This window comes from Ostrinia furnacalis, unplaced genomic scaffold (genome assembly GCF_004193835.3).
Source record: "Ostrinia furnacalis isolate ACB-3 unplaced genomic scaffold, ASM419383v2 OfSCF4314, whole genome shotgun sequence".
Lineage (NCBI taxonomy): Eukaryota > Metazoa > Arthropoda > Insecta > Lepidoptera > Crambidae > Ostrinia > Ostrinia furnacalis.
Window position 1 is genome coordinate 103154 of NW_021134553.1, and position 16382 is coordinate 119535.

A 16382-nucleotide genomic window follows, 5' to 3' on the forward strand; every position below is an offset into this window, starting at 1 on the left:
GAAATCTCTTTGTCAATACATTAAGGCCCCTTTATCTCAACAGTTTATATGATACGAATCCCCAAGCCTATCCAAAAAAATGGGAACAGCTCAAAAATAAGGATCCCGTAGCAGCGTGGAATTCACTCAACCAGACCGTTATCAGATACATAAATTCAGCCTATTCTGAACAGGGGGTCAAGATAGATTCTGCTGAGACTGCGATCGACTTCTTCAATATCCAGGATCTCAAACACGAGATCTCAGAAACTATCAAAAAATCTATAAATGAGACATAATGGAATTTAAAATTATTAGCGTAGATATTGTCATTTAATATTTTTATCCCTTTACAAACCTCCTATCTCTAGGAACATTTGAATTAATCATATCCCATCATATTAACTTTATATTACTTCCTTCACACAATTCACTCTACCCTCAGCAGGAGAATGTCAAACCAACTAAATGAGCAACAGACCTCGGAAGACGGCGCCTCCAGCGTCGTCCCGGAGACGGCGGGCCCGTCTACGACACCATCTCCCGCTAGTATTACATCAGTTCCTAAGAGTGCGCGTTCTAATCGCTCTATCAGTACTATGAAGGCTCGCATTTTAACTGCAAAAGCGGAGCACGCTCGACGCCTAGCACAGCTCGACGCAGAGCGAGAGCGTGCCCAGCTTGAGCGCGAGCGTGCCCAGCTTGAGCGCGAGCGAGAACGTGAGTGTGATATTGCTAACTTGGAATTACAGGCCGAGCTGGCCGCCATAGCAGCCAGCTCCTCTCAAAGGTCTCTTAGTAATTCTAGGTCGAGCGTAGAACGTTGGCTGGCACAGTCGACAACTCAGGACACAGATTATAACGCTAATGCATTACTCGACAGGGAACCGTTTCCTAACGTTAAGCCGCAGCCACCGCCGCGGCCGGCGCCACCCGCCACAGCAGATGGAGCCGCCTACACTGCGTTACCGGTCCCTGCGGAGCCGCAGCCACCGCCACGGCCGGCGCCATCCGCCACTGCTGGTGGAGTCTACACAGCGCTACCGATGGCTACATGTTCGCAATCAGCGTTAGTTGTGCCAGCTGAGCCAACCACACAACACATAGATTTAGGCACACGTAAAGAACATCATTGTAATTGCTACCAAAATAAAAAGACTGATCATGAGGGTACACAGATTTATCAGCTGGCTAACGCAATTGCGGACCTTAAGCGGCCTACACAGGTTTGTGAACTCCTTAAAGGACAATGGGCAAATTGGTACCCGGCTCCAATAGATATGTGTCTAGTATCGTTTGAAAGGTCTTACCAAGATGAACAACTTTTACTATGACCACCAGCCTCAGATCTGGTTGTGTACGAAGATATACATACTTTTTTGCAGAATGGTACCCGGCTTCAATAGTTATGTTTGTAGTGTCATTTGAAAGGTCTTACCAAGACGAACAACATTTACTATGGCCACCAGCCTCAGATCTGGTTGCGTTCGAAGATAAAGATACTTTTTGTGTAACCTAAGTATCATACAGTATGAAGGGGGACGCGCTCGGGGCAGGGCACTGACGATAATAATATGGTCGGACGCGGTGAGGAAGACGGTGGGCGGGAGTTTGCATCGTGCGGTCCACACAGCTTATGACCGCAGCCTGTGGAGGAACACTATCTGTGGTCACGATCCTGGGACCGAGGAAGAAGAAGAAGAAGTATCATACGTGTCCATCGTATGGTACTTAGGTTATGCGAGGCAGGAAGGGTTTACTGCTCCAGCATCCTTCCTTAACTCTATAATTATTGATGGGGATAATTGTGAAATAAATATTTTTATTTAAAGAAGTACTACCCCCTTATTAATAAAAAGTTACACCTAGGAAGAACCTTGGATTGACACCAAATGACAATTAAGCCAGAGTTCGACTAGGGTGTAACTTTTATTAATAAAGGGGTTAAAGTTTTATTACTTCTTAAGGGTTTTATTATGGGTTGCTAAAGCGAATTAACCCACAAGACCCAATAAGTCCACCCACAAGATGGACCGACGACCTCATAAAGGTAGCGGGAAGGCGCTGGATGCAGGCCGCCACCAACCGGCCATTGTGGAAATCATTGGGGGAGGCCTATGTTCAAATGGACGTCCTATGGCTAAAATGATCAAGATGATGATGATGAAAGCGAATAAAGGGCTAATAGCTTGGGTAGTTCATCGTAGATATAATCCTTTCCTTTTCAATGCTTCTTTTAGTTATATTAATAGATTGTAGTCATAATACATACTCGTATACATGGATGATTGTGTTATACTTTCATTATAATACTTAGTGGAATTACTGCTTTCAAAACGTGAATTAGAACTGGCCCCATAGCAGACATTTTCCTACATCTAAAGGCCTTTTAAAATATATATTGGTTATGGCTATTGGAGCGGGTACCACTTTCCATACATTTTTGCCCATCATCCTTTGACGGGCGCGTCGCGGACTGGTTCATTTTCAAGAAGGCGTACGACCAGTCGAAGGCACACTTCACCCCAAGCGAAAATGTTGCCAGACTTAGCGCTGCACTGTGTGGAGCTGCTAAGGAGGCCGTCGCAGTGCGCTTGGTTGCTGCTGATGATCCGGACCAGATAATGAAGGCTCTTGAGGTTAGATTTGCACAGCCTGAAGTCATCATTCTTCACCAGCTTGCCATGGTAAGAGCCCTTCCTAAACTCGGTCTTTATGACAACTCGCGCGAATTGAATACCTACTTTTGCCTGTCGTGTTCGCAATTGTATTGATCTAGTTCGCCTACTCAATCAAAGTGAATATCTCGCCTCGCCAGAGTTATCCAACTCCATCATTACTAAATTGACCCCGCTTCTCAGGTCTAGATGGGCTGACTTTGCGGTGGCAAGAGTTGGCTCTGGCAAATTTAAATTAGAAATTTTGTCGGACTTTTTGGAAAACTAAGCAAATTTACAAACGAAATTTGGCATTGTCATGTCAGAGCCGACGTTTGTCAAAAGTCAAAGTCAGCCTGTCAAGACCAAAGACAAAATTTATCAGAATGTAGTTTCGTCTAGTTCGCCTAGTCAACCAAAAAGTTCCGAATCATTGTGTAAATATTGCGCAACCGGTACGCACGAGGTAAGCGAATGTATAGGATTCAAATCGCTTGGTGTAGATGATCGGTGGCATTGGGTCATGGATAATAAGGTTTGCCGCAAATGTTTAAGGAAGGGCTCTCATCTGTATAAAAACTGTAAAAAGCAATGTGAAGTTGATGGCTGCGTGGCGAATCGTAGACATCATACGTTACTTCACAAGCTTAGGTCCGACCTGTCGGCTTTCACGACTCAACCGGAAGAGCAAGCTGCCATCGTAGCGCATAACGCTGCACCGATCGTTAGTAAGCGACAACCCCTACTCAAGATTATTCCCGTGACGCTTTCAGGTAAAAAGGGTAGTGTCGATACCTTTGCGCTATTGGATGACGGTAGTTCCGCGACGTTGTTGGATAGATCAGTTGCTAATGCACTAGAGGATGAGGGACCGAGAGAACCTCGTGAGAATTAATTGCATCGGGGGTCTCACTAAATTGTCGGACGTCTCTTTTGTTAATATTAAAGTGAGAGGCCGGTATAGCTCAGACACTTTCGAGATTCGCGCCCGTTCTATCCCCAATCTCAATCTCAGCGCGCAAACTGCCAGCTTTGATGATGTCCAGCGATTCAGTCACCTTACAGATTTAGCCGACGTCTTAGCTTATGGGAACGCTCAACCAACATGCCTTATAGGAACGGACAACTGGCATCTTCTCTTGACCCAAAGCGTACGTCGTGGTACAAAATCTGAGCCTGCCGCTGCCCTTACCCCTTTGGGCTGGGTACTTTTTGGTTTTATGGGCAACACGGCTAGTTCGGTAGAATTTGTCAATCATGTAAATCAAGTTGAAGATGACCAGTTGGACAATAATTTAGAACATCTGGTTAAAAACTACTACAAATTAGACTCCATTGGCATAGAAAAGAAACTTCATAGTAGTCCTAGCGATAAACGTGCTATAGAAATCCTAGATGAGACTACGGTGCGGTTAACCTCTGGTTAGGACCATAGTAAGTGAGCCTTCTCGTATACCGTGGTTCACAAATGTAGATTTAAGTAGAAAAGTTATGGTTCTCCTGTTCAGACTTCGTTCTGGGCACATTCCGTCTAACAAGTTTGCACATCTAATGAAAAAGTCTGACTCCCCAAACTGTTCAATTTGTAATACGGTAGAAGATGTGCAACACTTGCTGTCGGAGTGTGTTAAAAATCAAAGGGAGCGCCAATCCTTGATGAGTCAACTACATATCTCAGCATCTGATGTAGGGGTTTTTCAANAAAATTTAGTATAGCTAACAAAGATGGTTGCTCAAAACACAAGTAATCTTAAATTGGGACATTCGATTACACAAAGTAATTAAGTATTTATAACAATGCTCTTAACAATACGTGGGATAGGAGTTAAGAATAATAATCTAGATTAGATGGTGGATAACAATTGAATGTAACACGGGAAAAAATTAGATTATGTCATAGCTAAGTTTAGATCTTGAGTCTAATTTAAAAGGATGCTAATCATAAATATTTGTAGTCGAGAGCACTATATCAGTCTATACTTTATAGTAAAACTGCTCTTAATTAAATTACATAATATGCTCGTATTGCTCGTGTTTAGTTTGATGTGCTTCGATTGAAAATTTAAGAATAGATGCAAGTCATTTTTCATTCAATTCAAAGAAGCTATGTCCTGCGGGCTGCATTTCACCTGATGGAGTGATAATCAGGCCGAAGGTAGAAGCAAGCTTCACGTGAAATCCCTCATGAAATCCTCAACCAGAGGAACTGGCTATCTTACTCCCAAATATCGAAACAATGTTATTCTTCCCGAAAATAAAAATGCCCTATCATTTAAACTCTAGACTACTGCCTTTTAGTCGGCCGATTTCTTCCCGCAAATGAATATGGCGTATCATTACAGACTTTTAGTTGGCCGATAGTTCTGACTTCTAATTTGTATAAAGAATCCCACCAAAAACATTCTGTAAAAAACTAGCCAAGTNTGTAAATTTTAGGCGCGTCGCTAACAAACATTATCTTATAAAGTATATAATAGTAGGTGTGTAATTGATAATATACCTACACCAAAATATCATGACCATGAAACATTAATAAATATCATAGAAAGAGAATTTATTAATTTCATACGAATATGAATGGCAAAAGATTAAAAAAATTGAGACATTATTGCAATTGAAAGAATCTAGTATCGGTAAGTTCCACTCAGAATATAAGTTTAAGCTTGAGCTGTCACGGAGTTTTGGCAACGGATGGTCTGTCGCTGATGTTGCATTGCTGGTGTTTTTGGTGTCAGTAGTAACAGTACATTTCGCCAGAAGTACATCTGCTCCAGTCGATGTATCCATGGGCCCTTCAGCACTCATTCTTATCGACGTCGGGACGGTTGCAGGCCCCGTCGCACTCCCTGACGCGATTAATCGCGGCCTCCGTAACGCCATCATTGCGAATGGTACGAGCAGCAGCAGTAAGGTAGTCTTGATAACGGCCATTGCTGTTTTCTTGTTAACGATTTCAGTTACAGGCAACAGTTGTGTTGTGAGAAGTTTTCAGCTGCAGCTTTCTTATTTATACCAATTATTGTACTTCAGGTAAATTGCAGTTCAATTAAATTACAACATACGTTCCATTTTTCCATTAACTTTTCCTGTTTGTGACTTTCAGGTTTTGTGAATTTGCGTTACCAGTAGGTACAATAGAAATGAAATTTAAAAGTAGCCTGTGTAATCAAGTCAAAATGACAAGTTTATTTTGAGATTAATATTTACTCTTGTTTGGTCGAATAAACCCTAAGTACAGTCGCGGAATGAAAAGGTTCGTCACCTTAGTGTCGGTTTTCGTTTGCACTAGGTACTGTAAGAGTCAAACCTGCCAACATAACCGTGCAAGAAACAGTGCTGCTAACATTTAAATAAATATGACGGTTGCTAACGAATAAGGTTTTTTTTGCTTGTTTATTTTTCTATCTCATCAGTGCAATGTTACAAAATGTAGTTTTTTTATTTAATAGATAATGACAGGTTGAACCAACAAGAAGGTTTTAGTTTATCAATCATAATAATCTTCTTGTCAAGTTAAATCGTCAAACAACTTTGATCTGAATAATTTTGAATTTTACTGACGAACATTTAAAGATTATTTTCTCTAACTCGAGATTATTCTGTAACATAGTTTCAAAAGGTAATATGTGCTCGCGATTCGTTGAAGGAATCAATTTGAAAACTGACGAACCTTTTCATTCCGTGACTGTACTTTTAGTGTTCGGCTACTGACACCGAAAACTATTTCATCGAAGACGAATAGGCGTCAAGTGGAAGCAACTGCCGCAACTGAATACAAAAAGTGTAAAACATCTTCGTGGGGAGTGTAGATTAATGCGAACAATAATATGTATAATTATTATTGTTATTCAATATATATTTTTACGACCTTTTGCCCGCTGCTTAGCCCGCGTGAATTTCGTTTTGACACAGAAAGTTCAAATTTCAGATTAGTAACAGTCTAGGGTACTCACAATTAATAATGTGGCTTTCTCTAAAAAAAAATGTAATTTTACATCTTTATATTTTGGATAGTGTATCAAAAGTTGTCCCTATTGTTGTATTTACTTTAATAATTAAAATAGAACGTAGTTTAGCGAGCCTCATCTAACGAAACCTAATGTAAGAACATGGTAAATACACTGTAGGCTTTAAATCTTCATCTGTCATATTATTACGTCCCTATTAATCATTATTACAAAGTACCTATTTATATTGGCAAGACAATAAAATTTATAATAGTAAAATTGGTAATAAAACACCTTAATTATCAGGATTTTTTTCGGAACATTAAAATACTAAAAAATATGACGTTGAAAGAAAATTTATTAATTTTGTTAGTGTTATGAAAGACAAATGTATTTTTTTACATACATTTAATGGAAACGAGAAATTCCAGTAAGGTCCACTCAGAATATAAGCTTAGGTCACGGAGTTTTGGCAACGGATGGTCTGTCGCTGTTGATGCATTGCTGATGTTTGTGCTAGTACCTACAGTACATTTGACTGCCGATACATTTGCTCCAGCCGTTAAAATTGTTCGCCTTGCAGCACGCGTCCTTTTCGCGATCGATGCGGTTGCAGACCTCATCGCACGCTCTGTAGCGATAGTCGGCCTCCACCAGAGCCACCGCAGCGAGTGCTACGAGCAGCAGCAGTAAGGTAGTCTTGATAACGGCCATTGTTGTTTTCTTGCAGGATAAACTATTCCAGTAACAGGCAAATGCGTTGTGTGAAGTCTTCAGCTGAAATCTTTCTTTTTATACCAATTACACTTCAGGTAAATTGCTGTTAGATTAGATTAGAACGCACCTTCATTCTGTTTTTCGATTAACTTTTCCTGTTTTTGCCATTAAGTTTTGAGAATTAGGTAACCTACTTAAGTAGTGGAAATACAATTTAAGACGCTGCCAAACGTAGACACTTGTTGCCGACACGGCATACCATCACAGGAAACCGAGTCTTTTTGTCGGTGACCGAAAACCTTGGTTATACTGTGTGTCGATTTTATAAAATTCTAACAAAAACTCACTTCTCTCAACAATATCCACGGTCCCTTCACATACTCACAGAATGACCTTGATTCGGCATTCTGTAAACATTTCTCAGCACGAGTGATGACAAGTGAACAGTGAGGCGGCCTAGAGATTGACACACGCAGCAAAATGTTAGTCGAGTTTTTCGATTCAAGTTTTTTATTTAAAATATTGGGATTTTGGTTCAAAGGTTATAATTATTATTAAATGTATCTTTAGCTAAAATGTCCTAATCTAAATTATTTAAGGTATATTTTACGTTAAAAACCAAAAATCTCTAATTCATAGCATATACGTCATAATCTGTGCTCTTACAAACAAAACAAAATGTCAAACTTACTTGTTGATTGTTTACGTTTGATGTTAAAGCCGAAAATTGCGAAATTATTATCATAGAATAAATTTGTGTTTGTGAAAGTTTTATACCATATTTTTAAGTTATTTATGTAATAAACTAACTTATTCATTAAAAATGTTTCAGTCCAAACGAGGCACGTTCCTCTTAGTTAGGGAGGCGAGGTAGCTAAATGGCGTAATTCAACGGCGCCGTCGAGACCTATCAAAATCGAAAGATAAAATAATTTCGAAAAGAAAAGCTCGTATGGCAAAAAACATTTTGGTGGTGGGTTTGGCGTGTACGGTTTTTCAAAAATGTTAAAAAAAACAGTTACTTGGGCATTCTCGAGCGCGTCAGATATTCATACTACGTATGCCCCGAGTGCCTCTGATAACAACGGTAGGTATACTAATCTGCCGGTTTGCGTGGTCCCCACCACGCAAACCGGCAGATTAGGCATATAAAGTAGTCAAAAATGAAAAAAAAAATTACTCGAGCGCGTCCGATTTTCGGAAGGGGTGTTAAGTAGGCCCCACCCAAGGAAGCTCCCTTTAAAAAAACTGACGATTTCGGCGTGACGATAAGTTACGATGAATTTTTGAAAATGCAAAAAAAAAAGTTTTTTTTTAATACTCGAGCGCGTCAGATTTTCATAGGGGAGGTTTATCTCGGTATCCTAAAAGCATATTTTTTTAATCTGACAAAAATGTTGGTGGGTTCTCTTAATCTGACCGAAAAAGGTTTTTTGGTTTCTTTTTTTTCCTTTCTTTCTCCTTGATAAAATGGGGAATTTAAGAATGTCAATAAAGCGATAGATACAACCAACGTAAATGTTTATTTAAACTTTTTTTTTGTGAAATGTATCGTTCGCGACTTATATGCCGTAACGCGTTCTTAGGAAGACGAAATGGCTTCTCCACACTTCCGGTCATGCGGAAACCGGCAGATTTTGTATTTTTAGTAAGTTTTAGATTATATTCTTCAAAATAAAAAATAAAAAATCGCGCTCGAGAATGCCGGATTAACGTTTTTTTTTACAAGTTCGCGACCCTATAACTCGGCGTCGTCAAGGACTTATCGTCAGATTAGTTAAATTTAGTCTTTAAACACCAATATCTAATCTGACTCGCTCGAGTATTCCAGACTATCCATTTTTTTTTTACTAATCTGATCGTCTATCCTAGGCGCGCGTCACTACATATAGAGCTAAATACTTTACAAGGTTGTTCTATTAGGTCTAAGGTATCTCTCATATCTTAAACTGCCATGCTCGAGTATTGCCGAAAATTCCCCTATTCGCCTCCCTATCTCACTCATCGTCAGCCCAAGTTGAAACTATTCGAATTTATGTAAAAAAAGAAACCCTGGCTTAGCAAAGGGTTTCTTGAGATACGCACCATTGAAGCCATTATACAGAATAATAAAAATATCACAGACCATTGACAGACACATTGGTGGAACACGGCAAACCGAGTTTCCGGCAAAATTAAAAAGTAGCTTGGGTCGTCCACTACTTTTAGTTTTCGGTTACCGATAGCGCATACGTTTTGATCGGAGACGAATACGCAGAGAATCAACAGAGGGCTGAGTGTGAGTTTTTTTCAAACGCGCTCACTAGTGAGCACGGATTGTACAGCGCCCCTAGCGGGAAACTATCAAAAACTAAAATGTTCATACAATTTTCAAACGGGCTCACTAGTGAGCGCGTTTGATGTAAACTCACACTCAGCCCACTGGACGCAAACCTAGAGCATAACACATACTGAGTGGCTGCCATTAATTTGGTTCAAATTAAACTATGTAAGTAACTATGTTGTAAGTAGTCTAAGGATATTTGGACTAAATAAAAATATTGTCTTTCTTTCTTTCAATAAGCGTCTAGATGTAGACACTTTTTGTGTCGCATCTGCGCTGATTCATATTGATTATTAATGGTGGTTTGTATACGACACTAGATTCAACGCTTGCGCAACCTCTTAGGTGTTAGTGTTAAGCAAACATTGTTATCAATTTACTGACTTCATTAATTTAAATAAGGAAAAAGAAGTGTTTAGGCCTAAGGGATTGCATTGATAAAGAAAGTACCTATAAGTTAATGTATCCAAAATAAATAATTATACAAAACGAGTTACAATAATGCTCGATTAACATTTTGATGTCATTGTTGTTGGAAAAATTTAAGGCAAATATAAGTTAGGAGCTGTGCCCGCGTCTTCGTGCGCGTGAAAATAGTTCAAAATATTATTAAGTATTTCCCGTTTTTGGAACTTTTTTCTTTACCGCTCCGTCCCTATTGTTTGTAGGCTAAAGCCTTCCTCGATAAATGGGCTATACAGTGTGAGTCACGATAAACTGTACATGAAAATAGGTGAAACTACAAAAAATAATAATTTTTCAAATTGGACCTGATAGAAATAAAAATAAAAGCTTGCGTAAGAGCTGGGTGTCAAAATAAAGTTAATTTACCTTCGGAATAGAGCAACTACCACGAGCTGTCAAACGACGTTGATTTTGGATGACACTGGATATCAAATTGTGTGTTTGAAAGACAAAAATTTTGTTAAAAAATGTATTTTTACAAATAAAACATACAATTTTAAAACTCAGTTCATACAGTTTCTTTTGTGTTACTCTATATATAAAGCTTATGTTAGATTTTCAAAGAAAGACGCTGATGCTCCTGCATTTAAGTAGATAGTAAACACGGTGCCTTGTTTCGTTAGCGATTTTTCGTCAGGATTATGTTTGTTTGAGCTTGGTGATTGTAGTGTCAGTTACAATACATCCCGCCACTGCAGCTGCTCCATCCGCTGTGTCCATGGGCCCTGCAGCACTCGTCCTTCTCGGCGTCGATACGGCTGCAGACCTGGTCGCAGGGCCCGACGCGGACGGAGGCCTCCGTCACCACCATCAAGGCGAAGGCGACGAGCAGCAGCATCAGGGCGGTCTTCATGGCGGCCATTTTGTTTATTTTGAAGTCAGGAGAATCGATTCCACAGAGATGAAGAGTCGATGTGTGAAGTCTTCGAATGAATCTCTGCTATTTATACTAACTTTTAAGTGCAGGAAAATGGTCTGATATGACATTTGTGTTTGGGTTATTACACCAATTTTGTTTTTATTATTGCTTTCCTGTTTTTTGTCGGAAGGTTATCGGGAGGTTATGTTTGTTTTCGACACTTATGACATTACAGGTGTCCAATGTTATACAGATACAAGTATTGGGTTATCGTGAGGCTATCATTATTTTTCTACTAACTAAATATTAGTTGAATGTATATATAGGTAATATTACATTTTTAGCACGTTTTAGTGTCCCGTTGTTATGTTGGAGTTCATTAGTTATTATTATCTCTTATTTACCTTTGCGATCATTATTTATTTGTTGTACCTGTTACTGGATAATGCATTCTGTTTACAGCGGAAATTAAAAAATATATAAGTACCTATAATTTAAAATGTGTTTAAATGAAAATAACAATGCATGAGTCAACTTAGCATCCTTCAAATGTCCTACGGCAAGCGATTCCGCGCGGGTGAAGCAGCGGGCGGTAAGCTAGTTAGTAAATAAGAGGCATATCACAATCTATGTATTTTCTCTATATTACCAGCTTCATGCTACCTTAATCCATCTAGGTTAGAATTCATGATATTTTATTCCATATTATAAGTACCTTTTGTTTGTTTCTGTATACCAAATGGGCAATAAAAAATATTCTCACGAGTAGTTGTATGTATAGCCACAGTATAATAATAAGTACTACGTACAGAAGTTTTACTTTGCGAAGGTATTTAAAAAAATGTATGCTCAATGTCATTAACAATATGGTGTAATTTAGCCTGTCTCAAGAGTCAAGCACCATTTTGTTGTCAAACGTCAGTGATCGGCACTGCGCCGAAGCTATAGGGCTGACTTCGGTAAAATGATGTGACGTGAGGTGCCAAACTGCGGAAAATGGCGGAGGGAATACATGATTTAGCATGAATTATCATGAATAATATTAACTACTTATTTACCTCTAAGTGTCTTGAGGCAACTTAAAAAAGTACATTCTGTTTTTATTATTATTTAGGCAGTTAAATACTGCACAGTATTTAGTACACCATTTTCTTTATTTTCTTCCATCATACACAAGAATACGCGTGCGTGAGTCAATGTTCGCTCGTATGTAAGGCCTTGTCGAATAGTATCCGGTAGGTGGGCCATCGTGCGTGTTTTGTTTTCGATGTAAACTCGCGGAGATGAACAGGCCTGGTATAGCGCCCACTGGGTGCTGAACTAACAATTGCCAAAAAGTGCACTTACCGTACATAGGTAAAGTTAGGGTTATCCCGGCACGTGCCCGGCGCGTGTCTAGCGGAGGCTCGTCATTAGCCTGACGCGTCTCGAGGGAGTAGTTATGAGTTGTGCCATGGTCTGTGCTTTAAGTCATTTGCGAAGGCGAGCACTGGGGGATCGAACTCTCGAGTAACGCTCGGAGCTTAAATAATATAATATAATATAACGCCAATTAATATTAAATATAAACTTAAAACGCATTTGCTTCTCAATTTATGTCTTCGGGATGATTAAAGGTGTTTCTGTCAGTAAAATTAGTTATTGTCTGTCCAAATTGGGGTAATTTTGTATGGACATTGCAACGTATTCTTTGTAAGTTTCGATGTAGAACTGCAACAGCATCAACACAAACCTTAGTTGTCTCCTGAATGCTGTCATAACAAATTAATTTTCTGTAATATTATTTGGTAAATAAAGAAAAAACTGAGTGAACCAGCGGGATTACTCCGAAAAATGATATCCCACCAAAAATTTTTCATCTAAAGTTATCAGATCTCAGGTAGAGCCAGGTTGCAACTCTACACGCCCTAACTGTAGTAGACCTTAGGCAAAATGGGGTATGGCCGTTTCTCTATCGTATCGTATACATGGGCTACAAGGTAATAATTTTATTGATTGTTCATACTTTTCTTCGTGTTTCTTGTACCTACTAACGAAACGGCCAAGCTATACTGGGTGTTAGGTAAATGGGTATATGAGCCAACACTAGCCCATGTTAACATGGTCATATAAATGGTATGGTGAAGTCAGAAAATTGACATCTTCATTTTAATTATTTTATTTTTCATACAAATAGGATTTTATAAAATTTATTTTGTATGAAAATTGAAAAATTAAAATGATGATACAAGGTGATTTTGTAAATCACCTTGTATTTTGACGATGATGTACCTACATCAGTGCTACACATCGCATTTGGTTGGGTGAGGCGACATCCACATTTGTGTTAATACGAGTAAATGCGAAAGTACTTTGTGTCTTACTTACCTCTTCACACTTAAATCACTGTACCGATTTAGATAATATTTACTATAGACATAGTTTGAGTCCCGGGAAAGGACATAGGTTTTTTTTATCCAGGTTTTTGAGACAGGGATGAGCGCGACAAAGCGCTAGGGACTGGATGAATGACAATGAATTGTCTGCCTTGGTACTATTACTTACTCTGTGCTGCTTCTGTCTTTCTCGAACCACAGAATAAGTAAGAACACTATAATCCGGGCTTTTTCTAGGCGAGAGTGAAGTAAGCACCGTCAAGTGCGGTCAAATACTTGCGTTATTCTGTACTAGAGAGCGGCCGCCCGCGACTTCGTACGCGTGGATCCCGTTTTACCCCCTTCATCTATCTTACGCGGTTTAGATTTTTTCATACAAATGTTTTTTTCGCGCTAACTCCCGTTCCCGTGAGAATTTTGCAATATCCTGTTGTAACTAAGCTTTAAGTTTACTAAGGTACCTGCATGCCAAATTTCAAGCGTCTACCTTAAGCGGTTCAGATTTTTCTTACAAAAGGATTTTCCCGCTAATTCCCGATCCCGTGGGAATTCCTAAGTATACTATAACCTGCCCAGGAGTATGAAGAATAATTGTACCAAGTTTCGTTAAAATCCGTCGAGTAGTTTTTGTTTCTATAAGGAACATACAGACGGACAGACAGACAGACAGACAGACAGACAGACAGACAGACAAAAATTTTACTGATTGCATTTTTGGCATCAGTATCGATCACTAATCACCCTCTGATAGTTATTTTGAAAATATATTTCATGTACAGAATTGACCTCTCTACAGATTTATTATAAGTATAGATAAAAAATATAAAAAATATTATGTAGGTCTTAGATCATTAAAAACCGTATTTACATTTTGCTTACATAAGTGACAGTAGGTAAATTAGAGTATAAAACTTATTCTTTTTTTTACCCGACTGTGTCAATTATGATTTTTACTAACAAATTGTATTTTTTGTTATACCGACACTTACCTTAACTACAACTGTTTGTTGTAAACAAACTATAATTTAACTTAAGCAAGTAAAATCTTTTATTTACATATTTTCCTCATGTTTAAAGGATGTCACGATGTAAACACACATTTTTTTGCTTTATTTTGTGTGTGTGTTGTGTATACGACATAAAATAAATATACATCGGAACTAGTTTGCAAATGTTAATGTATTCAGGGTGGAAACAATAAGGTGATTTCACTCGATTATTTCTAAACTATACAAGATAAAAACTGGATAATGATCCCGAAAGTGCTCCAAGAGCTCTTTCAAACGGTATCAATAAAAGGTTACAGAATAAACTGGATCTACCTGAAAATTCAATGTTTCCAGCTTGATGGAGCCAGCCAGTACAGCTACACGATATTAAAAACTATACAAGATAATATCGTAAAACTGGTTACTGATCCTAGAAGTGCTTCAGAGCTCCATTAAGCAGAATCATAATAGGTTACAGAATAAACTGGATATATCTAAAAATCCAATGTTCCGAGCTTCCATACATTTAATACAAGTACAATCATGCACACATCTACGTGTTATTTTTTGTTACTCATGTGCCACAGCTAAGCTCAAATAAGTGCATGTTTATGTTTTGTTAAATGGCTATTTTTTATTCTGTCTCATTGTAGGACAAAAAGGTCGCTCCAGAATCTACCTATTCCTGTAAAGTTTTAATTCTTATAAGTGGCTTTCAAAAACCTCATGTCACCTCCTTTTGATCATTCTTTAAACAGGACTAGGGTCTCGAGGGCTATGCTCGGTGTTTCTTTACGAGATCGAATCAGAAATGAGGAGATTCGTAAACGAACTAAAGTCACTGACATAGCCCGACGGATTAGCAAGCTGAATTAGTGGCAGTGGGCAGGGCACATAGTACGCAGAACTGACGGCCGATGGGGCAGCAAGGTTCTGGAATGGAGGCCGCGTACCAAAAACGTAGCGTGGGGGGACGTCCACACACAAGGTGGACCGACGACCTGATAAAGGTAGCAGGAAGGCACTGGATGCAGGCCGCTACCAACCGTGCGATGTGGAAGTCATTGGGGGAGGCCTGTGTTCAGCAGTGGATGTCCTATGGCTGAAATGATGATGATGAGGGTCTCGAAGACTTGTAAAGAAAAAGTTCCAGTCAAGTTTTGTTCTGTCCCACTGCTGGAAGGTCGACCCAGTCCCAGTTAACATGTCCCTGACTAGGCCAGAAGTATGCTATTCCTTCATGTGGCTTTCATAATTCCTACGTCACCTTCATCTAGGTCGTCGCTCAAGAGTTTTAGGTCTTAAGAATTTAAAAACAAAAATTAAAGACAAAATAGGTTTTATTTTGACTCAACATTTACAAAAAAAACTTAAAGCTAACAATTCTTAGACTCTAAACAATTCCGTAGGTTCAATCAGTGCTTTTTCCATGCCAGTTGTGTCAGCGTAAATATTTACTATAATTGGGCTTGGTGCTTGTGGTGTCAATAGCAATACATCCCGCCACTGCAGCTGCTCCATCCGCTGTGTCCATGGGCCCTGCAGCACTCATCCTTCTCGGCGTCGATGCGGCTGCAGACCTGGTCGCAGGGCCCGACGCGGACGGCGGCCTCCGTCACCACCATCAAGGCGAAGGCGACGAGCAGCAGCATCAGGGCGGTCTTCATGGCGGCCATTTTGTTTATTTTGTAGTCAGGAGAATCGAATCCACAGAGCTGAAGATTTGATGTGTGAAGTCTGCGCCCATATCTGCACTATTTATACCTAATCATAAGGAAAACAAACCCGTCTGGCTCACTAAACTTGTCTGCGGGTTATTACTCAATTTAATATTTTTGTTATACAATTTTCCTGTGTCCGACCTCTAAATTGTTTTGTTTATTTGGATATCATAACATTGGATTTGGTAAACATACGTTTGACGTAACCGGTTTTGCGACAAAGCAACTAATTATCGCTTTGTCTTTTATTTTGTATGTTTCGCCATTTAAAAAGAAATAAAGAAAGAAAAATGCAACATAGCTTTTGCAGGCGACTGAATGAAATGACAGTGAGTGAATTTCGCTCTGTC

General features: G+C 39.2%; 2 protein-coding genes across 2 annotated transcripts; both read right to left on the reverse strand.

The window, feature by feature from the left end:
* Positions 1-10720: 10720 nt before the first annotated feature.
* LOC114359322 (diapause-specific peptide-like) lies at positions 10721-11019 on the reverse strand. The gene has a single exon (XM_028313651.1). The coding sequence runs from the start codon at positions 10948-10950 to the stop codon at positions 10759-10761; it is 192 nt and encodes a 63-aa protein (XP_028169452.1). The 5' UTR covers positions 10951-11019; the 3' UTR covers positions 10721-10758.
* A 4686-nt stretch (positions 11020-15705) lies between these two features.
* LOC114359321 (spodomicin-like) lies at positions 15706-16049 on the reverse strand. The gene has a single exon (XM_028313650.1). The coding sequence runs from the start codon at positions 15985-15987 to the stop codon at positions 15796-15798; it is 192 nt and encodes a 63-aa protein (XP_028169451.1). The 5' UTR covers positions 15988-16049; the 3' UTR covers positions 15706-15795.
* Between the last annotated feature and the right edge of the window lie 333 nt (positions 16050-16382).